The sequence below is a fragment of the Rhinatrema bivittatum genome, chromosome 8 (assembly GCF_901001135.1).
Source record: "Rhinatrema bivittatum chromosome 8, aRhiBiv1.1, whole genome shotgun sequence".
In the NCBI taxonomy this organism is placed as follows: domain Eukaryota; kingdom Metazoa; phylum Chordata; class Amphibia; order Gymnophiona; family Rhinatrematidae; genus Rhinatrema; species Rhinatrema bivittatum.
In genome coordinates this window covers 60,518,611-60,542,107 of record NC_042622.1, presented here as the reverse complement: position 1 = coordinate 60,542,107, position 23,497 = coordinate 60,518,611, and the positions used below count along the sequence as shown (strand labels likewise).

Below are 23,497 nucleotides of genomic sequence, written 5' to 3'. Positions count from 1 at the left end.
GCACTTTGTACTGGTTAGCACACACTTTTAAACTCCTGATGCCTTAGCATACCATTAGCTTCCTGCATTGAGAGTTAGAATATACGTTTAGTAAGTGTGTTAAAGCGTGCGCTGCACTGTTAGAGCAATGGAGGTCGCCGCTGGGAGCACAGTACAGACACTACTGGCCTGAGGGGTTTGAGGAGGGCCAGGGGGCTGGTAGGGTGGATGCAGGAGTGCCAGTGTGGAGGGAGGGTGGGGATGGGTGGGCACCCCCGAGCCATTCTTTAATGTTTAAATTTCTTATTGCACAGTTTCTCCCAGCTCTGAGCTCCATGCTCTCTCTGCCTTCCCTGAAACGCATCTCCTGTCTTCTCTTTCCCCACCTGCTACAACAAACTGGAGCGTCCCTTTACCTTACGACTGCAACCAGGAAGTCATCGGGCCCCATAACGAGAACCTGGCTGGCCGCAGGGCCGTTCTCCAGGGAATAGAAGGGCAGATAGCGACCGGAAGTGAAGGACTGAGAGTCATTGATCAGTTGACGTAGGAAGCTGGCCTCCGATTTACTGCAAGTACAAGAAGAAACTTTACCAACTCAAGGCGCTCTGTTACAAGCAGACCTCTTCTCATACCGCTGAGCTCCATCACGGACAATGTTCCTGCTATGCCCCCTGCAAGTGTGGCCATTCACATCTTAAACCCCCTGCCACGCACAGCTTCCTTCTGTCTGCTCACTTACTCGCTGACAGTCTCTCTCCCACCTGTGTCCTTGTGCTGGCTGGCAGGAGTGCACTAAAAGGGATTTCAACCAGGAAATGTTTCAATTTTAAAAGAACAGGAAAGGAGGTCATGTGGTGCAATGTGAAGGCTAGTCACGTTTTTAGTCTCTTTGGAGGCCTCTTTTCCCCACTTTAAAATAAACAATGCTGTTTTTTTGGGAAAATGCTCTCTGCTCATTTCTATTGTTTTGTGGACTTTCCTTCAGTTTTTCTTCGCTCATTCTGTGTATGCCAGGATGCCACCTAAAATGACGAGAAAGGATAAGGTTAGCACCCTCTCAGGCAAGATGACCAACGCGGCTGAGGAGGGCCTTATTTCTGGAGTGAGCGACTCAGAGGTTGGTGAGGTTGCTGCGGTGGTAGAGACTGCATTGGAAGAAAAATATGACAATTGGTACCAAAAGACTGAAACATTAATGATGCAACACGGAGGTCATGCGATGTGGTGAGAGCACGAGGACGTGAACCTCAGTCGCTCTGGGGCCCCACTGCCTGTATCACAGCACATCTGACCTTCAGGCTGTAAAGGACAGGATTATAAATATCTCTGTTGGCAGTAAAGTGGAAGAGACTTATATGGAGTGATCTTGGGCAGTGTTGGAAGTCTCGATGGCAGCAAAGCAATTCGCAAAGAGAAGAGCAAGGCAGTGGTAAACAAGATGGCGGATAATCTCAGCAATCCTCCATCATCGGCAACAGACGGGGAGGAACAGGAGAGGTAGCGTCTCTAATTCTTAATGTGATGGATGTTAAATTAGAAAAAAATACATTCCCACTTTGATGAATTGCATATTCTGCTAAAAGATAACTCAGAGTGTTTAACAGAGGCTGAGATGCACCTGTCAGAGGTGGATGAGTTAGTGCAGGCCCTAGAATGGGACATGGCGGCAGTTCAAGCAGAGGTAGCGAAGACTGAGCTAAATTTAGGAGACCTAGAGAACTGCTCGTGTAGGAGCAATATGAGATTCACAGGTTTCCCAGAAAGCATCAGCAACCGTGACCTGCGGGAGACACTGGAATCCTGGCTGCCAATAGCAATTGTCCTTACTGAAACACTTGGCGTCCTTAAAATAGAAAGGGCACATCATTTGGGAATGCACAGCACTGGCCAGGGAGACAGATCAGTGATTGTGAAATTTAAACATTTTTGCTACAAAGAAGAAATCTTAAGGTACTACCAGCAAACTAGATCATTGGAAAATGAGGGGATAGAAGATCTTGATGTTTGCTGATTATTCAGCTGCAGTTTCTGCCAGGTGAAAAGCTTTTGCCTGTGCAGCGTCAGGTGCGATTTGTGCTTCAGTTTCTGGCAAGATTGAAGGTAACATATAATAACATTACTTGTCTTTTTGAAACAGTGACGGAAGCGCAGGAAATTTTGAATGCACACCTACAAGCACAAGAAAGGTAAACCATGGCTTGGACAGGAAGCCATGTAAAGGCACTGAAGCGAGAACACTAAGATGGATGCAGTGTCCAAGTCAGGAAGTCATTTCTGTTTCATGCGCTGAAGTACCTTTTAACAGCTTGACTCTTATGACTGTGAGAGGTTTTTTTCTTTCTCTTTCTTTCTCTTATAAACAAGTACAGTGTGGCTAAAGGCTGGCAAGAGTTAGTCCATGTATCAGCCTTAATTGTTGCCAACAGGGAAGTGATATTCTGTTCTGTGCTTCAGATGGGAGTGCGGATGATGGCGGGGTGTGGGGCTCCAACACAAACGAAGCTCGCATTCTTTAGCTCATGTCTGAGCAAGTGTAAATGACTTTGTTGGAAATAGGGTCAGGGAGCGAGGGGGTTGGAGGGAAAGGGGTAGGAAGGGGGGAAAGCATAGGTTTGGGGAGCACCAGGGGAAAAATTTCATAGTAAGGAAGTTGGTATATAAACAGTTTAAATTTCACCAGAGAACTGGTCCATTCAAGAGGTTGAGGTCTAGGTTGGGAGGCCATAATTTATGGTATGTGGAAGGTACTTGATGCATTTTGTTAAGCAATGGGCCAGGGATTTTGGCTAGCGTCAGATTTGTGACTTGGAATGTGGGGAGTATTGGTTCAGTAACTAAATGATATAAAGTTTTACAAGCTTTGCAAAGATGGGAGGTGCAGTTGGAGGAGACACTTAGATGCAGATGAACAACAGAAATTGCAAAGATGGAATAGATTTTAAAAGCCCTACATGTGCCAAGTCAGGGAGATACGCACATCTCTCAGGCCGGTGCACAGGGTGCATTTTTTAAGAAGCGTCCATGGAGGTGCATATCTCCCAGTATGCGCACAAAAGAAAAAATCCAAAAAAGGAGGCATGGACATGATCTGGGCAGGGCACGGGCATGGGGATTCCAGGAATTTAAATGGAATCCAGCGCGTAAGTATTTACGTGCAGAAGCGTGCGCCGGGGTCCCCTACTGCGTAACTTTACTTCTGCTATAGATGGCGTGTAAATTATAAAACAAAAAAACTAGGTTAGTCAGGGCAGGTAGGGTAAAAGAGAGGTTAGTTAGCTAGGGGGGGTTATGAAGTCTTATCCTGTAACTTGTCAAAGTGGGAACAAACAGGTTTAACTGGTAATTGCATCGGTGAGCATGTATATTAAAATGCGTTATTTATTATTTTATTTATTTAAAATCTTTTATATACCACATATATAATTTATGTAGGTCTAATTCCCTCACTTACGTGGTAGAAGCGGCACATGCGCGCAGCCATATAAAATGGTGCGCACATTTACGCGCATCCAGGCAATTTTAAAAGATGCGCACATATACATTTATTTATTTATTTATTTAGCATTTTTCTATACCGACTTTCCAATAACAGAATTATTGATCAATTCGGTTTACATTCTAAACAATAACAATAACAATGACAAGTAAATGTCTTACAATGAACAGGTCGAATTAACTTGGATTAAGATATATGGGGTTAATAACATAATTAAAAGATACGGTGCCTAATGTAGTCTAGATAAACAGGTGGTAGTATAATGTTATTAGATATTAGACTGCCAAAGAAAATGTGAATTTCTAGAGAAGGTCTATATAGTTCTCTAGCGTGTTACCACGGAGGGGATCATTGGCAGGGATATTCCGCAAGTTGATGTTATGGGAAAGCTTGGTTGAATAATAATAAATAAAATGGCCGCATCCAAGGGTGCAAGCCAGCATATGCCCGCGCGGCTGTTTTAAAATTACCGTCATAGTGGGTAGGGAAAGTGTATTTGTTGCAGTCAGGCACAAGAAAGGCAGGAATGGCTCTTCTCATGGGGAAAGCGGTGCCTTTTCGGGACACGAAGGTAATTGCCTACAATGAGGGGCGATATCTCATGGTGGAAGGTATTTTATTTGGGAAGTCCATACTGTTTTGTAATGTTTATGTCCCAAATAACGATGAGCATTCCATTTTTGTACATTTGGCCAAGCTACTTATATCTTATAGCAATGATACCATACCGGTGGGAGGAGATTTTAATTATATCTTGAATAATCAGCTGGATCGTTCTACCACAACTGTCGGCCCACTGAGATCTGCCAGGAAGAAAGCAAACTATTTGTGCCACAATTTAGACCTAATGGATGCATGGCGGACACTTCATCCTTTACAAAAAGGGTTTACACTTGTAACAGTCCACAATACACAGTCCCGAATTTAATGTCAAATAATTTTTATTATCTTCTTGTGAAATGTAATGGCTTCAAAAATTGGTCCTCTTATCATTTCAGAATATATGCCAGTGTGGATGGATCTGGAGGGTTTCTGTCCTACTAGTTCTGGTCCGGCTTGGTGGTTCCCAAAGCATTTTATAATAATCAGGCGTTTCGGGACTATTTAATTAAGCGGTGACATAATTTTGTGGTTAATAACTGTGCACTTCAAGATTCATCAATACTGTTTTGGAAAACTGCCAAGGTGATGCTACGAGGGGATATAATCTCTTTCACTGTAGCCAGGAGGAAGGCTATGACAACAAATATAGTAAATCTTGGAAAAAAATTGTATTCAGATAAAGGAAGATATGAACAAGATCCAAGCAGAACAAATAAGAATACATTTATTGCTATGCAGTTGGCTTTAAACAAGCTGCTTCATCAGAGGGAGAAAAAGGAATTATGTATTATAAGTGTTAAGTTCTACCAGCTTGGTAATAAATTTTGTAAATCCCTTGCTAATATCACAAAAAATTGGGAATGTACTAGGTAGTTACAGCGCTGCGAAATGGAGCAGGGTATCTGGTGAAGTCGGGAAAGGATATTAGCTTGGTTTTTAGAGAGCATTATCATCCCTGTACATGGCCACTCCAAGATATAAAAAGCTAGCTTAATTTAGCTCACCTCCCTCAAATCATGGAAGACCAATTAATGTCTTTAAACTAACCAGTGCCATTGCAGGAGATCATGCAAGGAATTAAGGAGGCTAAATTATTGAAGGCCACAGGTCCAGACAGTTTTTCTACCAAATTCTACAAATTAACAACCCAGCAAATCATAGTCCCAATGAGAAAAATATTTGAGCAATTAATTAAATTAGGATATGTCCCTCTGGCGCCCAATAGAACAGTGATTACGGTGCTGCCAAAAGTAGGTAAAGACTCAACTTCTCCAGCATTGTACCATCCAATATCGTTATTAAATTTTGATATCAAGTTATTGCCAAAGATAATGGTGAACCATTTGGCGAAGGTGTTGCTGGCTATTATCGGAGATGACCAAGTAGGCTTTGTTCAGGGTCGTCATTCGATAGTGAATATTCGTAAGATTCTAGCCTCTTTGGAAAGAAGCAAATGGCAGCAGATACCATCTTTGTTGCTAAGGCTTGATGCAGAAAAAGGATTTGATAGGCTGGAATGGACTTTTATGTTTCAAGCGCTACAAGCATTTGATATTCAGGTTTTTTTGTTCAGACCCACACACCTATGTCATGATCAATGGTTACAACTCAGATATACATTTGAGTAGAGGCAACAGACAGGTGTGCCCGTTGTCTGCATTGTTATTTATTTTATCTTTTGAGCCACTTCTTTTGAACATTTTGGGGAATACATCAATTTTGGGTATTCGGAAAGGGGAAAGTGTGACGCACGTTTTTAAACTGGTGGGTTTTCCGGATGATATTTTGTTACATATGGTGGACCCAAGAGATTCTTTAAAGTTTCTCCTAAGTGAATTTGCTATTTATGGTAAGCTAGCGGGATTTTAATTCAGTATGAATAAATGCGAAGCAGTAAGCACTACCTACTTTGAATCAAGTAAGAGAAGAATGTGGGAAGGGATTTCCAATGAGGTGGGTGAGTGATTCATTTACATATTTGGGGATAACCTTAAGAACATAAGAAATTGCCATGCTGGGTCCATCAAGCCCAGCATCCTGTTTCCAACAGAGGCTGAACCAGGCCACAAGAACCTGGCAATTACCCAAACACTAACACATGTCGATCCTGCACAATTATACAAAGTAAATTTTCAGATGTTGATGGAGTTAACAAAAAAGACATTATGAAATTGGGGAGATTTCCCTTTATCTTTGGCTATTGGAGTAAATCTCTTTCAGATGATTATGTTGCCAAAATGGCATTATATGCTTCAGATGATTCTGTGCTTTATGTCTAGAAGGGATATAGGCCAGTTTCAAAGACTGCTGCATAGCTATTTGTGGAAACAGGCAAAACCAAGTATAGCATTGGCTAAATAGACCCAAAACTGGGGTTGGGGGGGGGATTGTGGGAATGGAAGTCCTGAAGATGTATAATGTGGCATGTAATTTGAAGCATGTACCTCATTGGCTACTTGAAACCCAATTTCATACTCCCATAAAAATGAAACAGCTTCTTTACTTCTTTCGATCTCAGTTATATCTTACATTCCTCGCCAGAGACTCTGTCTAGTAATCGGACAGGTAGTCTATTGTTAAATCCATTGATCTGTGCTTGGAGATATTTATGTTCACTGCTTCATTTAAAGAGCTCTATTTCACAGCTGTTGCCGATAAGAGGCAATGACTAATTTAAGCCTGGGATCCAAAATCAGATTTTTGCAGAATGGGCTCATCAGGGTTTCAGAGTGATATCTCAATTTCTGAATGAGGAGGGAACTGTAAAATCTTTCCAAGATATGTCCACAGAGTTTGATTAAGATAAAAAACATTTTTATGCATATTTGCCACTTAAGCACTACATTCAATCCCTTAAGGTACAAGATTGGGCAAGTGAAAGCAGGGAATTTCTTTTGGATATGTTTGATGTGGAAAATCCAGTCCGTAACACTGTATCTTCTCTTTATCACACTTTGATGAGAAAAAAGCCCAATACAGAGTATGAGAAGACTCTGCGAGCTTGGAAATCAGAACCTGAACTAGATTTGACCGAACATCAATATGCATAATGTTTCAAAAGAATATGTAATATAGAACTGCGTGAGGTACAATATAAATTTCTCAAGCAATATTACTTCCCTCAAAAATTGGCTATTGTTATGAAAATAACACTGTCAGATATCTGTACTAAATATAATCCAATGCCAGGAACCCCGTGATCATTAATTTTGGGTATGTCCTGAGATATGTCAATACTGGAAGTCTATTGTCAGTTATATTTAACAGATAATGAATGTGATATTACCCTTCCAGCCTAAGGTGCTCCTTGTTGATAACCTGCATGGAATAGCAATTAGATAAAAATTTTATAAAACTTTGGATACATAAGGTCTTGGTAGTGGCAAAAAAAAAAAAAAAAAAAAGGTTAGATTGCAATGTTGGTTGAGAGAAAACCCACTGACAATTACACAATGGAGGAATCAGATTCATAATATGTGTCTGTGTGAGAAATATGTGGAACAAACCGATCTGAATAGGAAAAGGAGATTTTTTTTTTACAGGTCTGATATCCATATATTCAATCTTTGCCGCATCATAGGGTGAGAAGTTTAATTTTGAATGACTATTGTCAAAATGATGGGGAATACATACAAACTTCATGGCACAATGTGCTCTAGGGGAAGGAGGGGAGGGGGATAGAGGGGATCTGCTGAGATGGGAATTGTTTTTGTGGCAATGCACAATACCACACACATACAATACATACAGGGCACTGGGAAGAGCCAACCAGTGCACCCGGTCATATTTTGTATGTGTATATTCTTCTTGTGATATTGCTGAAAATTAATAAAAAGAAATGTAAACATAATGATGCAACTCACCGATATCAAGAGGCAACTTTAGAAAGTTGAACACAGAATATCAGGGACACAGGATATCGTGAGTAAATCTGAATCGGAACTCACTAAATTGCAAAAGTTTAAAGTTGCTGTGTCAGACAAACTGGGAGACCTAGAGAATCACTACATGCAAAATAATCTTCCTTTTGTAGGATTTCCAGATTCCTTTGCAGAAGAAAAAATTCGGAAGATTTTGGAAAACTGACTTTCCAAAAACAGTGCCTCTATTCGATAAACATGGCCCCTTGAGGCTTGAAAGAGCCCACAGACTTGGAGTTGTCAGGAGTAAAATTAAATTTGTACAAATCTGAAGTCATTCAATTGGGTTATTTACTCCACAGAAATGGATGGGGCCATTTCCTCTTAAATGGGCAGGAGATTCTTTCAAATATGTAGAGGTGATTAGGAACCTAAACTTATTGCAAGACAATGTGGCTTATCTGCTGGGTGCATCAGAAAAGGCTTTGGAAGATTGGCTTTCCTTTCCTTTAACTGGGAAATGTTATGGTTTTGTGAGAATGTGAACCCTGGGCCGAGATGAGAGATGTCTCTACCCACAGGGAGGAGCCCCGTGAGCCTCACCATTGGTGGGCGTGGTCTCAGCGACATAGGACACAGCTGCAGTAGAGATTTTATTGAGAGGAAAGACAAGGCATAGCCCGCAGAGCGGGGAATGTAAATAAACACAGTTCTTGAGCAATAGGTTATGACCAGGGTGGTACCGCTGGGGTGAAGGTCTGGTAGTGGCCCGCAGCGCGGGGTACACCAGGAGATTCCTACAGACGGGTGGAAATACCTCAGAAGTGTAGATCCAGTAGTGGCCCGCAGCGCGGGGTACGCCGAGGATGACTGTACTGATGATGAAGGTGTTGAGGTCTGAGGTGTAGGAACCCGGATGTGGATCTTGTAAATGCAGCAATACCCAGCAGCACAGGATATGCTGGAAATAATGATTACTGAAGAGGAGCGGTAGTGGCCCGAGTCACGCTGTACACCGTAGTAAGCTTCAGTAAGGCTGATATCGTAGAAGGTACTCACAAGAGGAAGTTCCAGGCAGAAAGGCCCTCCGAGGAGCGGATAGCCGGGAATGCGGAAGGGCCCCTGAAGAGCGGGTATCCAGAGCGTCTGAACACCAAGAGGAGACATTGGAACTGGAGATCCAAGAATGGAGCGGATTCAGCAACAAGAGAAAAGTCCTTGCTAACTCGTAGTAGCAGAGGGCCGGTCAGCTTAAGTACAGCAGCGGGTTGATGTCTTCGGGAGAGGACACCCCCGAGGTTCCCGCCATAACGTATACAAAGGAGGCTCTTGCGCGCGTGCCTAGGTGATTCCGGAAACAAGATGGCGATCGGCAGCGCCCATGCTGTCCCGGGAACACCGGGGAAGTCGGCGGTGGTTAGCAGAGGCCGCCATTCATCCTAGGATTGACGGTGCGGGGAAAAAAGAGGTGAGCATGAGAGGTCGCAGCCGTCTGCGACCGCTGGATGTAACAGGAAAATCCAGTTATTCAAATTATTTTATTCCCTAAATGGATATATATGTTTAGTTTGCTTCCAGTGTATTTAGTGAGATCAGTTGAACTATTTGTCAACAGACTATAGAGGAAGTATCTTTGGTCTGGCAGGAAAGTACAAATACCCTTACATTTTACAATGAAACCTTGTTCTCAAGAATGCCTAGAGCTACCTAATTTATAGTATTATAATTTGGAAGCTAATTTGAGCCTTGTGAGCAACTGGCTTATGTCTAATAACTACTTTATTATCATTGATTATAGAGATATCTTTGATACTTCCTTTGAATTTGCATTTCGCCCTGCATCCCAGAAATTGCTGGATCAGTTTAAAGATAGTATTTTAGTCCAACCTATATTGGGACATGGCTCTATGAACATCTTTGCCTTCCTTGTATGCAATCTCCCTTTTTGTCTTTATTGGATAATCAGGACTTTCTTCCTGGATTATTCTGTGACATCAGAAAGGTTTTTCAATGATATTTCAATTTCTGTCTCTTATGGTAAAATTCTCTCCTCAGGAAATGCAAAGGTCTTTTGGATTGGGTCAGAGAAACTTTTATGCCTATTTGCAAATTAGACACTATATTCGAGGCAGGGATGCTTCCTCTTACTATGTAAAAATGGTCACCAGTTTTACAGTTTTTGGATCTGGTTGAACCAGAGTAAACTGATTCTTCGGTGGATTTTCAATCTTTATTAAATAAATGGAAATAGGATTTGCATTTGCCTTTAATGGTTAAGCAATTTTCTCATTGCTTTATGATAATTAATTCTATTTCTAATAATATAATTCTGCAAGAGGTTGAATATAAATTTTTGGTTCATTTTTATATTTCACAGCACAGGGCCTTCTTAGCTAAAGGCCCGATTTTAAAAGGGCCACACGCGTAAAAATGGGAGGTTACGTGTGTGGTTGAGTCTTGCACGCACCGCGCACATTTTAGAAGAGGCCCGGCCACACATGTAGTCCCCATTACGCACAGAAGTGCTGGGCTCTGCAACAGGGCAAGCCAAGAGCGGGGAGGGGCAAGCTGGGACAGGGCCATTAGCCACTGTCTTGGAAAAGCATGCGCCGGCAGCCGGCAGGCACGTGGAGTTTACTTCTGCTCCCGAGGAGCAGTAAGTATAAAAATAAAAGAAATGGGGAAGCGGTAGGAAGGGTAGGGTTAGAGATAGGAAAGTTCTCTCCCAGGCCGCTCCTTAATTGGAGCGGACTGGGAGGGAACTGGGGGAGGCCTGATTGCATCGCCACATGTATTTTTCTAAAATCCCTCCTCCTGCGCATGGAGCAGGCCATCCACCCGCACATGCGGACATGAAAATCCGGTACACATGTGCGCGCAGGACCTGTGTTTTATAACATGCACACACTGACATGCACATGTTATAAAATAGCCATGACCATGTGCGCACGCTGGGAATCACTCGCACATGGACGCATGCACATTTTTTTTTTTTAAATCTACTTTTTAGTGAGCATATCATGAGACTTGTGTAAAATGTTAAACTGAAGTGGGGGCATTCTTTTTTGGTCTTCTACAATAATTAAATGGTTGTTATGCTCTACGAATTGTGGACTTTGACATACCTTGTAATCCTATGACTATTTTGGAGATCTTTCTTCTCTGCCCCTTGGTAATGAATATATTGAACTTTGGTTGAAAAAAGATTTTTTTTTTTTACTTGGGAAGAAGACTATTTTACATTTTTGGACAGAAGGAGGAATGCATTACATCATCTCATTATGGAGAAGTTGGGCACTAGCATTCATTTATTTATTTTTATTTGGTTTAGTTTCTATACTGCTTATCACAAATCTACACAATTTACATGAACTCTTTAAAGAAAAAACATGACTTTACATATCTGGACTCCTTATCTCACAGAATGAGAATCCAGATTTTGAATGATCTTTGGCTGGGTTTGGCACCCTCTTATGTTGCTGATTTTCATACATTGTTAGATGAAGATGAGTGGACGCAGGTTTTGTTATGCTCTGGGGGAGTTGGCCAGATAGGATTGTTACACAAAGACCATTTACATATAACTTTGTTTTTGATATGGCGTGTAAGAATCAAAACATTGTATCAAGTTTAACAATGTTTATTGTTGTTGAAAATCAATAAACCTTATATCTGAATGTTATTATGACCCAGCAGTTACCTCCTGCTCCTTTGTTCTTCCAGCTCAGTCCCTGGTGTCAAGGATTTTTTTTTCTCCCTCCCCCCAAAGTATCCAGTCTGGTGACTACAGTGAGCTCTCAGCTGGGGGACAGAACCCTGAAATCATGGGTCCAGAATTCAGCCACCAGGCTTCAATTAATAGAGGAAATCTCTTTTTTCATTTTTTAAACCCTCTCTCTCTCCCCCCCCCCCTTTCCGTTTACCTACCCAACCTTCAGGGAAAACCCTTTTATTGTAACATTGATTAACCTATCTTGACATATGTACCTTCATTATTACCTCCATAACACCAAGGAAACTCTAACCTTTCTAAAACATTTAGGGGTAGATATTCAAAAGCCATTTAGATGGATAAGTGAAAACGTTTTAGTTATCCGTCTACAAGGCCAACCTGCAAATTTAAAACTCTTACCCGGCTATACTCTAGCCAAATTACAAGTTATCCAGCTAGAATATAGCCAGGTAAGTCAGGGGCGTTCCAAGGGCGAGCAATAGGCATTTCTAGGAAGAGCAGAATTAGCAGCTAACTTTGGCCATGCTGTAGGGCAAGTCTAAAATTAGCCGGATATACCTAGCCAGCTAACTTTAAAATTCCTGGGTATATTCAGCAGTGCAACCATGATGCTGAATATCCTGGTTATGTTAGCCAGAGAGGTGTATCCAGCTAACTTAACTAGGTGCTCAGCAGCTGAATATCAACCCCTTAAAATCTGCCCCGTACTTTGTGAAAATTTGTGGATGTCTCCTGAAATTTGGCAGTCGACTCTTCATATGACATAAGACATCAGATCCATCTAATCCTTAAACATCTTCTCGTTTTTCTAAGATGACTCTTAACACACAATTTTGCTCCATGGATAGAGCCTGAACTGAATCTCGTCTATACCTAATAAAACCCAACAGGGCTCTCTATGACACTGAAATTCTACCATCTGAATCACAAACTCCAAAATCTTTGCTAGAAACTTTGCACAGGAGGGCAGAGTCAAATCATGAGAAAAAAGTGTGCCTCTGTTTACAATCTCTCCAAGAAAAGTCAAGAATTCTTCATCTTATTATTTTACAAAGTTGAATTGGGTTCCAATAAATTATATGTAGAAAACTAGAGAATTTCTCTGATATCTGAATCTCCAAGTGTTTTTTTTCCCCATATAATACAGACTTTCCCCCAAGACTCATCTGATAAGGGAATCACTTGATCTTAAGAAGCTAAGAACATAAGAAGTTGCCATACTGGGTCAGACCGAGGGTTCATCAAGCCCAGCATCCTGTTTCCAACAGTGGCCAATCCAGGTTACAAGTACCTGGCAAGTACCCAAATATTAAATAGATCCCATGCTACTAATGCCAGTAATACAAGTGGCTATTCTCTAAGTCAATTTAATTAATAGCGGTATATGAACTTCTCCTCCAGGAATTTATCCAAACCTTTTTTAAACCTAGCTACACTAACTTCCTAACCACATCCTCTGGCAATGAATTGCAGAGCTTAACTGTGCATTGAGTGAAAAGAATTTTCTCCGATTTGTTTTGAATGTGCTAATTACTAACTTCATGGCGTGCCCCCTAGTCCTGCTATTATCTGAAAGAGTAAATAACCGATTTCCATTTACCCATTCTAGTCCTCTCATGATTTTGTGACCCCCATCATATCTCTTCTCCAAGCTGAACAGCCCTAACCTCAAACTTTTTCCTATTTTTCCCATAAAATATTTAAATTAATTGGCATAGCATTCCTCAAGATACCATGGCCTCCAGTGGCATTAGACCAAGATATCTTCTCATAGGATGTAAATTTATCCAATTCAGTTTTCCTCCAAATATCCCCAGACAATAGGCCTCTGTGTCTCAAAATAATCTCTTAAATTGTAAATACTTCCAACAATTGTTTTTACGTAGGCTATACTCTGTTTGCCACGCCAAAAATGATTTCAGGACCTTTTCCTGAAAAAGCTGATGGATATAACAGATTCCCAATTGATCCCACACTTTCCAAAAGAAACTTTTACCATTTATTTTCAGACTTGGATTCTTCCAGATTAGTGCTGCTACTGACAGATCTTTTTGCTCTGTGTACTTCTGGACAAATCTTTTTAGTGGATCACAGCACTGGATTATTAGTTTTGTTCTCCCCATCCATCTGTCTAATACTGTGCAGCACTGCAAAAGTTTCCACCAGAAGTACTGTTTTCATTTCTGGAGACCATATCTTAAAAAATACAGATACAGGATGGAAGCGGTTTAGAGAAAGGCAATGAAAATGGTGTAGGGTCTGCAATGGAGAACTTATGAGATAAGACTGAAGGACCATAAATATGTAAACCCTGGAGGAGAGGATAGACAGGAGAGATATGAAAACAGACACAAGAATGGAAAGAAAGTTGTAGAATTAGAGGTCATGATATACAACTCTTAGGGGTAGACTCAGGAACAATGTCAGGAAATATTTCTTCACGGAAAGGATGATGGATGCATTGAATGCCCTCCCAGAAAAGATGGTGAAGACAAGAACAGTAATGGAATTCAAAAGGGCATGAGATAAACACAGAAGATCTGTAGTAGCTAAAGGATAGAAATGGAGTAAAGGGGTAACTTGTGTTAAGTGGAGTAACCTGCACAGAGCAGCATTTAGATGCATGAATTTTGTAGTTCTGATTTGTCCATTGATTTCCCTAAGAAAATCAGAACTACAAATCCTTACATCCACAGGACAAACCCAGAACTGGATCAGCTTGTTTGGTTGACCTGGGGGGGATTGGTAGAAATCCTGACTGGGAGTCTAATTCAGTTGATAAATTGGTTTGAGAACCAAAATGTTTCCATAATTCTAAACACAAATGACCAGGTCAGTCATCATGACTCCCACCACAGCATCCTGAATTGACCTGGGGAGAGAAAGCCTTGATTCAGGAATCAAATGGCAGACCTTCCACATAGCAGTGCACTGCACTTGCCACTGGACTAACCTTTGAATTCAGAATAGTTTTTAAGCAGAACAGGGCATTCCTAACTTCATGGGATCTGTAATAATTCCCCGGGGACATGTTTAGTTTCTGGAGTGTTTTAGCCTGCCAATGCCAACTCAGCCACTCCATGCTATGACCCTAGGTTCACTTGAACTCTAAACCTTGTACCTAACACTGCCTTTCATATCTGACCCAAGCATGTTCAAATTCAGTTCCAGGTATTGACCTGGGGCCAGCCCAGTGGTTCAGTGATGCAGAGACTTGGGTTTGATTCCCAGTTCAAGTTTTCTGCTCTCTGGGTCAGCTGAGGCTGTGGATGCTCCAGAGGCAGTATTCATAGCCAATGGAATATCGCAATGATGACCATCAATGCAGCGCTCTGGAAGGAACCCTGGTGCATGATGCCTGGCTGAGGATTGTTACTGCAATGACTGGATTAAGGTGGGAAGCAAAATAAAAACAGGAAAAAAAAAATCCTTGGGTAGTTGAGAATGAAGGCTCCTGGTTCCAACTGAGCTGGAATCCCACAGAAGCAGGAGGAAACTGCTGGGTCAAAAAAAAACTTTCTGTAACCAAATGCTGGCTTCCACCACCTCTGCTGGAAGGCTCTTCCAGGCTTTGTCATCTTTCTTTTTGATTCTTAGAAGTCTAATATATAATTCAACATCCAGGTCCATTTTTTACCACCAAGTTCTGCAACATCCATACCACCATCAAAACTTGCGAGGTCATTCTCCAAAAACGACTGATCCCCCCCATGCTCTGACCATGGTCTCTTCCTGCAGTCTTCTTGGGAGCCTGATGCAGCCATACCACCACTGTTTTGGGTACTTGCCAGGTTCTTATGGCCTAGATTGGCCACTGTTGGAAACAGGATGCTGGGCTTGATGGACCCTTGGTCTGACCCAGTATGGCATGTTCTAATGTTAGAGTTGTAACCTCCATTCTGTGCAGGCTACCCTAGCTTAGTTAGGGTTAACCAAGGTAGCCTCATTCAGCTCTACCACAGCTGTTAGGGTTAAACCAAGTCTGATGTATTTGCACCTCCACTCTCAGACCATTGGCCTATGTTTTCTCTTCTTTGGCCCTCCACATTTCTATGCCTGAGAAAACACTCAAGCCCTCTCCTTCATTTCTCCCCCCCCACACACCCCTGTATTGTCAGTTACCTGCTTTTACCATGGTTTCACTTGTCACTGCCTCTGCCAGTAAGCTAATCCAGGCAACCAACACCCTATTTCAGCAACTGTGCTTTCCTCCCTACAACTTTATATCATAAGCCTTGAATGTCCTGACCATGGAAGATTTCACCTTCTGCACACTATGAAAGCCTGTCAAACACTTGCCATTTTCTATCGCACTCCCATCCCATCCTTGCTTTCCTCATGCACAGACGATTAACTCTCTGATGACTCCTCAAACTTACCTCAGCATTGTCTCCACAGAGTCAGACACTGTTGAGTTGAAGATGGGATCCCCGAGGCTGCTCGCCATAGATAGTGCTATTTTCAGGGTCTAAACAATGCAACGACAAAACACACAGAAGGAACTTGACAAGAACCCCCCCTCAAATAGCCTTTTAACAGAAAAGCTAGCAAGATAGCCACCAGCAGGTGTATTAAGGAGATTTTAAACTTCATTTTTAACTTCAGTCTGGGCCTGCTGCACAGAAAACCCTCGGTGAATCAGCCCCTTTATGGGGCTCCCAAATGAGCTGTACTACTTGTCTGTGTTTCAGTCTACCCAGTTGGAGGTGGGGGTGGGGAGCGGAATCCTCCAACTGCCTGCATTGCTGCAAAGTCTGCAGGTATCTTTAACTCGTGGACTACTTTACACTTATTTTCAAAGTGACATTGTGCATCTAATTTCTCTTTGACAATTATCCCTGGAAAACTACTTGCACACGTTTACGCCTGTTACTTTGTGCAGATTATTTTCCTAAGAAAATTCTGCGCATACCATTGTAAATTCAAAAGTGCATGCATAAGTGTAAACCCCACCACCAGGAATGCCTCCCCCTACTGCAGGTAAAAGTGTGCACATAGTGGACTTCTAGGTGTACTTTATCCTGCATATAGGGTGGGAAATTTTCTAAAGACCATTAATACTGTTTTACCCGCCAAAATGAGCTATAAAATTACCCTCATGAAGTAACAAGCAAGCGAGATGTGGCTTGCTTGTTACGGCGGTTGCTTCCCCAAAACCACATAAGCCGATACTTTGCTTTCAATACATATCCAGCATGGCACTCTGCTTCAACGGCAGGGGAGAAAGTCTAACACTTCTCTTTCAACGCATAGCTCTCTGATACAACGGCAGGGGGAGTGTAGAGAGGAGGATCTGTATATGGACAACAGCCAACAAGGTCCGAATTGCATGGTCTGGGTGGACAGAGGCATGGGTGTAGCTTGCTTATTGCGGCGGTTACTACCCCTAATTAAGCTGGATATTCACTTGGATGCAGTTCCAGCAGTGCTCTCTGCATTGGTGGTGGGGTGGAGGGGAAATGGAACTAAAGGGTACTAAAAGCCAAGAATAACAAGTATGTGGAAAAAAAAAAAAAAGTACATAGCTTGCTGGGTAGACTGGATGGGCCATTTGGTCTTCTTCTGCCGTCATTTCTATGTTTCTATGTATGTGTAAAACTTAACAGAAATTTTCAAAGGAACATCTGGGGTAAAATGGTGCTTTATTCTCTGTTTTAACTGAGCTTTTATTTTACTATTATTTTATCTTTTATGATTTTGTTTTAAGATTTTATTTGGTTGAATCTTTTTATGGTAGTGAGTTAATCTGTTATTTATTTATTTTGCTGCTATTTTTATATATATTTCTAAATGTTTTTACTGTAACCTTCCAAATACATTGGATTGAGCAGGTTAAAAGTCAAGTTAAATAAAATGAATAAATATGATTATTTGTATCCTGCAACATACATGTGCATGTATATGTTGTATGCTTACGCACAAATATATGCAATGCATTGAAAGAACGTATATCAGTGCATTGAATGCATGAAATTTTCCTATTTTAAAAATATACTTGTGTATATTTTATACAAAATATTAAAGTAGGATTTACGCACATATGTCAGCCAATTTTAAACAGCAATTTGTTCAGTCTTTCTTCAGGTCATCAAGACTTGACTGGTTCTTCAGCTTGAATTGCCCCCAGTTCACCCAGTCCTCCCACCCAGTCAGTACTACACAATAAATAATTGAATATCACTTATGCCAGATAATTTGCAAGTGTAAAATTACAAAAGTAAGTTAGGGAAATTATGGGGTACATTTTCAAAGGGTTGCGCCCTTTTCCAGTCCTCTGGGATTACTCCAGACTCAAGAAGCAAGTTGAAGGGCCCTTCCCCACTACAGAGGGCCTTTCAACTGGGGATTAGAAATTTATACTAGACACTTAGTCCCGGTATTGAGTGTGCCAATTTGGTCTCTTTCTAACTGGTCCAGGAGGATCTCCACCCACCTCACCTCGGTTATCCAGTGGAGGCTTTCCCGGGAGAGCTGGCTGGTGATGTTAAACCCCTCCAGGATGTTGAGAGCTGCAATTAGTGCAGGGCCTGCGTGTGGAGGCGGGGGAGTGAAGACAAGGTGACCTGAAGGAAATGGAAGGCAGAGGGGAGAACAAAAAAGAGATATTACCTCATTAGATCCATAGGTAAAGAGCTACACAGTTCTCACATGTATTTTCCAATGTACTGTGAGGAATTTTATTTATTTATTTATTTATTTATTTATTTATTTATTGTTTTTGTTATACCGAGTTTCATGACAGGCATCACATCAACCCGGTTTACAATTAACAAAGTGTGAAAGCATAACGTAGCGTAGTAAACAATATTCTCAATAAAAACCTTGAACTTTAAATACAGGGAATCAGAAAAAGGATGTGAGAAAGTTACAATAAAACAGGGAAAAATTAACTTGGAACTGGAAGAGGGGAGAGAAAAGAACAGAGCAATATTTACATTTCAGCCAATTAAAGTAAAAAAGTAACAAGATGAGTAAATAAGACTATGCGAATAAATGTGGCTGTACATCACTGTGAGATGGAACATACGTAACCAGAAGGTTAAGTATGACACAGAATATGAATAAATATGACACAGAATTTAGATCCAATTGTGCTGTTGCGTGAAGGTTTTATTCAGGGCTTGGAAATGCTTTTTTGAAAAGCCAAGTTTTTAGTCTTTTCCTAAATGTTAGAGAGCATGGCTCCTGTCTCAAATCTGGTGGGATAGAGTTCCAGAGAGCTGGACCTGCTGAAGAGAAGGCTCTGAGACTCAAGGATTTATGTTGGAAGGTTTTGGCCTTTGGAATTTGGAGTGACTCTTTGTAGTATTCCCTGATGGGTCTGACGGAAGTGTATTTTTTAAGTGGTATTTGTAGGTCGATTTGCGTGTGTTGGTTGATAGTTTTGTATATGATATTGATGGTTTTGTACATGATTCTATAATGGATTGGTAGCCAATAGAGGTTTTTGAGGATAGGGGAAATGTGGTCGATTTTCCTGGAATTTGTGAGGACTCTGGCTGCAGAGTTCTGAACCATTTGTAGAGGTTTAGTATGAGAGGCTGGGAGGCCTAGTAGTAACGAGTTGCAATAATCTAGTTTGGAAAAGATTATTGCTTGCAAGATTGTTCTAAAGTCCTGAGCGTGGAAGAGTGGTTTAATTCTTTTCAGAATATGCAATTTGTAGAAGCAATCCTTTGTGGTTTGATTAATGAATGGTTTGAGGTTGAGACGATTGTCTAGTATGGCTCCTAGATCTCTTACATGGGCTGTTTGAAGGAGTGAGGGTGGTTTTGGAAGTATGTTATTGTTTTCCGGTGATATGAGCAGGAATTCTGTTTTCGAAGCATTGAGCACAAGATTTAGACTGTTGAGTTTAAATTTAAATGTAAATTTAAATGTTTGAATTTAAATGTAATTATTTCAAAACTTATGATCCACCTTTATAACATCATGACTAATGATGCCTTGATGTTTGAATTTGATTTTATTTGAAGTATTGTATGCCTTTGTTTTAATACATTGTATTATTTTGTTGTGTTTTTATGTTTTATCTTATTTAATCCGCCTAGAACAGGCTCTGGCAATAGGCAGAATATAAATTATTGTAAATAAATAAATAAAATCAAAGCATAAGAAAGTCATCAGTCAATCAGATACTTATTTATTTATTTTTGTTTATTTATTTAAAAGCATTTCTATACAGTCTTTCACAATGAATATTGACCAAAATGGTTCACAAAACATCAAATAATTATAGAGTATAACAATTAAATTAATAAACTATTTTTGAAATAAAAAATACCTTAGTTGTTGCCCATGTCAAGACATAGATTTTGCTGTCTGATGTGAACGATGGGAAAAATGTCTAAATTCTCAAACCATTGACATTTTTGCTTCACTTTTACTTTTCCCTCAGTTAGAAAATATGAATGGAGACAGGTGAGACCTTCTCTTGCCAGCTGATGAGGGTGCTCCCACTGATCCCAAGTCATGAGAATTCCAGCTTCCTGGTTCTCAAATCAAAGCAATGTACAAGGTGTCGCTTAGAAGGAAAGGTGATATATTTTTGTCCCAGGTCACAAACAGGCCTACTTATCAGCATATCCTCAATGAATATTCATAATATTTATTCACATATAGTGGTTCTAGTTTATGAGCAGCTTGCTTATTTTGATCGTCCTAAAATCCTGGCCTGTATGCAGCTCTTGAGGACTGAAGTTTGAGACCCGTATGGGAGAAAGCCATTAATAACCCTGTCTCAAAGTATGCCTCTCCCTGCTGTAGCCTCTCTTTTTCCAGAAGCAAAAAGGGGAAAAAAAAGAGGCCCAATGGTGCACTTTGAAAGAGACCAAAGGCCTTTTTCTTTTCGGCACACTCCCTGTGCACCCATCAGTTAACATGTTCACATTCTGCTAGCAGCTTGGACAAGTTTTCAAAGCTCTTTACGTGCATAAAAACCGTTTCCTCTGCATTAGTGATGCTTTGAAAATCAACCAGGGGTTGCGTGTGTAACCCTACTACCAGTCTCTCGGTAGGGTTCTATTACAATTTGGATTAATGTTGTATTGTTTGAGTTCTTATGTACGTTTAAATGTACCTCACCCCAATCTTTGGAGGGCACAGGTTGCAAACCTTTTAAAATAAATAAATAAATAAAAATAGTGAACCCAGGCCCAGATACAAAAAAATGGCATTTTCGTTTTTCTTGGCTAGGTCTCTCCTCTATGACTCCTTCTGACTGCTCCTTCAACTCCTGTTCCCTAGAAATTCACACAAGTAGATAAAAAGCAGGTATTCGTTCCAAAGGATAATCAAACAGCCTTTTAATTGTCTGGGGTTACCAGCAGTCAAATGTCACAAATGAGCTCAGAATTCACAAACGGTCTCAGGAGTTCTCAGGCTTTTGCAGCCAGGTGGCAACAACTTTAGCTCTCAACCCAATAGGTTGATGTATTTCACCCTTCTCAATTTAACTTCCAAATAATAGTGCTGCACACAGTGTTACCAGTACCACTCCTCCCATTACTCCATGCTATTCCCTGATGAAAACAACATCACAATTTCCCTTAGTGAGCACCTTAATACCCTTTTCCTGGACCCACAGATAACCTCCTCTTATTAGCCTGGGGACTCCTTTCTTACCAGGACAGCTGCAGACATATTCTTTCAAACCTTGGAAGGTGTTTTCGCCTGATTCCCCAACTGCAAGACTCTGCTGGACCTCCTCCTTCCCTGATATTCCACCGCTGGTGAGATCTTCCACTGCTTCTTCTCCTTTAGGACCCTGGATGAGCTCCTTTGGTTATTTTCCGGTGACAGAAAATACCTTCCAGGCTTGGGCCTTTCCTCTTGAGAGGGAAAAGCCCCTGCTGAGCCCTCTCCCTTTGGAGAGGCACTCTGACTGGGCCACCTTATTCTCTAAGTGGATTCCCAAATTGAAGTTTGGGACCCCTGTCAGAGAGATCTGGGCTTGGCAATCAGGGCAGCCCCAGAGGGAAGGTGCATGCCTGGAGATGCAAAGCCAAGATACATTGGTGGAGCTCAGGGGCTGGAGAAGAGCCAGGGGAATATGAGGAGCAGGAGTACTGGAACTGGACACACAGCAGAACACTGGACAGTAAGACAGGAAGTTTATACAACAGGAATACTGGAGCACGATTACAAGGCAGGAATGCTAAAGCAGGATTACTAGACAGGATCACTGGAACACAATTACATGAAAGGAACATGGAAAGGAAATCAGAGGCTGGAAACATAGCACTTCTGAGGGGCAGATGTTGAGAAGTCTTTTGCCCAGCACTGTGTGCCTTCTGAATATGCCTTATATAATGACATCAATTTGGGACACATCTAGTGTTAGTCCAAGCAGAATGTTGCAAAGGCATGTCTGACTCTCCCAGGAACGCAAGATACAAATGCCATGACTTCTTGGAGAGCCAGCAACCTCCACAACTCTGCAGCAGGTCTGCAGCTTGGAATCCCCAAGCCCGCAGGTTCAAATCCCATTGATCCTGACAACCCTAAACAGAGCCACATAACATTCTGCTGAGGTCACAAGTGCCTCAAAGAGCAGTGCTCTTTAGGCAACAGCATCAGCAATGGAAGTCAGCATGGGACATGTGAATCAGCACATGCTCATAAGACCCTAAGGTGATACTGCCTTTGCTGAATGTATGCAGTAAAGAAGAAGCTCTATGCAAGGAAGGATCAGAGCTGCTGCAGGCCTTGTGAGCTTGCACTGGCTAAGAAGCTACGCACTGACTTGCATCATTAATGCTATGGACACTTGCAGATCACCGATGGGCTTTGGATCAGCCATAACGGGATGTGTGGGCTGAGAGTGAATGGGTCAGTGAGGTGACCTCTACTCCTCTCTTTCCTCACCCAACACTGAAGCTACCCAAGAAAAAAATGTTGCCCCTGTCATCAGCCTGCCCTCTCTTCCCACCAGTCGTCATCAACTGTAGGAAATGCAGAAGTAATTACTGAAATGTCAGAGAATAAATGCAATAAGTTTGCTTTTTCTTCAAGGAAAAGATTCAAAATCTGCTAAATACTTTCTCCATTTTTCCAGGCCAAGAAATAACATTAAATTCATGTGATGTAAACCCTTGGACTTCTTTTGAGAGCACATCCACCCTAGAAATTGAATCTGTTTTAAAAAATATGAATTTGGCAACGCATCCTTTAGATGTAATTCCTGTAAAATCATTAAAATCCGTCACTCACCTAACTTCCACTCCAATTTCTAATATTGTGAAATTGTCATAAGCTGAAGAAAAGACTCCATTCCCTTTAAAATGTGCTTCAATAAGACCAATTTTAAAAGACAAAAAGTCAGATATTAATATTTTAAATAATTTTAGACCTATCTCTAATCTACCACTGATTGCTAAAATAATTGAAAAAATAGTACAAAAGCAACTGGTAGAGCATCTAGATGCAAATAATATTCTCTTCCCATCTCAATTCGGTTTTAGGAATTTTTTTTTTAACAGAGAATCTTTATTGCTGGCTTTAACAGACACTGTGTTAAGGGGATTTGACTCTGGCCAGTCATACATATTGGTCCTTCTTGATCTATCAGCATCATCTGATACTGTAGATCACGTGATTTTATCTGAAATTGGCATTGGGTCTATTATTTATTTAAGTATTTTATATACCATCATTCCAAAAAAGAAGTTCACAACGGTTTATATTATTAGGGTTCTTATTCAAGGTCAACAATCATATGCTTTATGTTAATGTTCATTTTTTGAATTCAACACCACAGAGAATACATATTCTAGTTCATAATTACACATCATCATGGCTATCCCAGTAGTTCCTATCTAATGT

The 23,497-nt window shown here is 41.1% G+C and overlaps 1 protein-coding gene across 1 annotated transcript in view; it reads right to left on the bottom strand.

Annotated features, from left to right (window-relative positions):
- Positions 1 to 23,497, bottom strand: part of GGT7 (gamma-glutamyltransferase 7) — a 122,907-nt gene that overhangs the window by 18,460 nt on the left and 80,950 nt on the right. The window contains exons 9-11 of the mRNA XM_029613700.1: positions 18,113 to 18,237; positions 16,054 to 16,142; positions 396 to 548 (exon numbers count right to left, since the gene is read on the bottom strand). Coding sequence (XP_029469560.1) covers positions 396 to 548; positions 16,054 to 16,142; positions 18,113 to 18,237 — 367 coding nt within the window. The remainder of the gene's footprint in view (positions 1 to 395; positions 549 to 16,053; positions 16,143 to 18,112; positions 18,238 to 23,497) is intronic.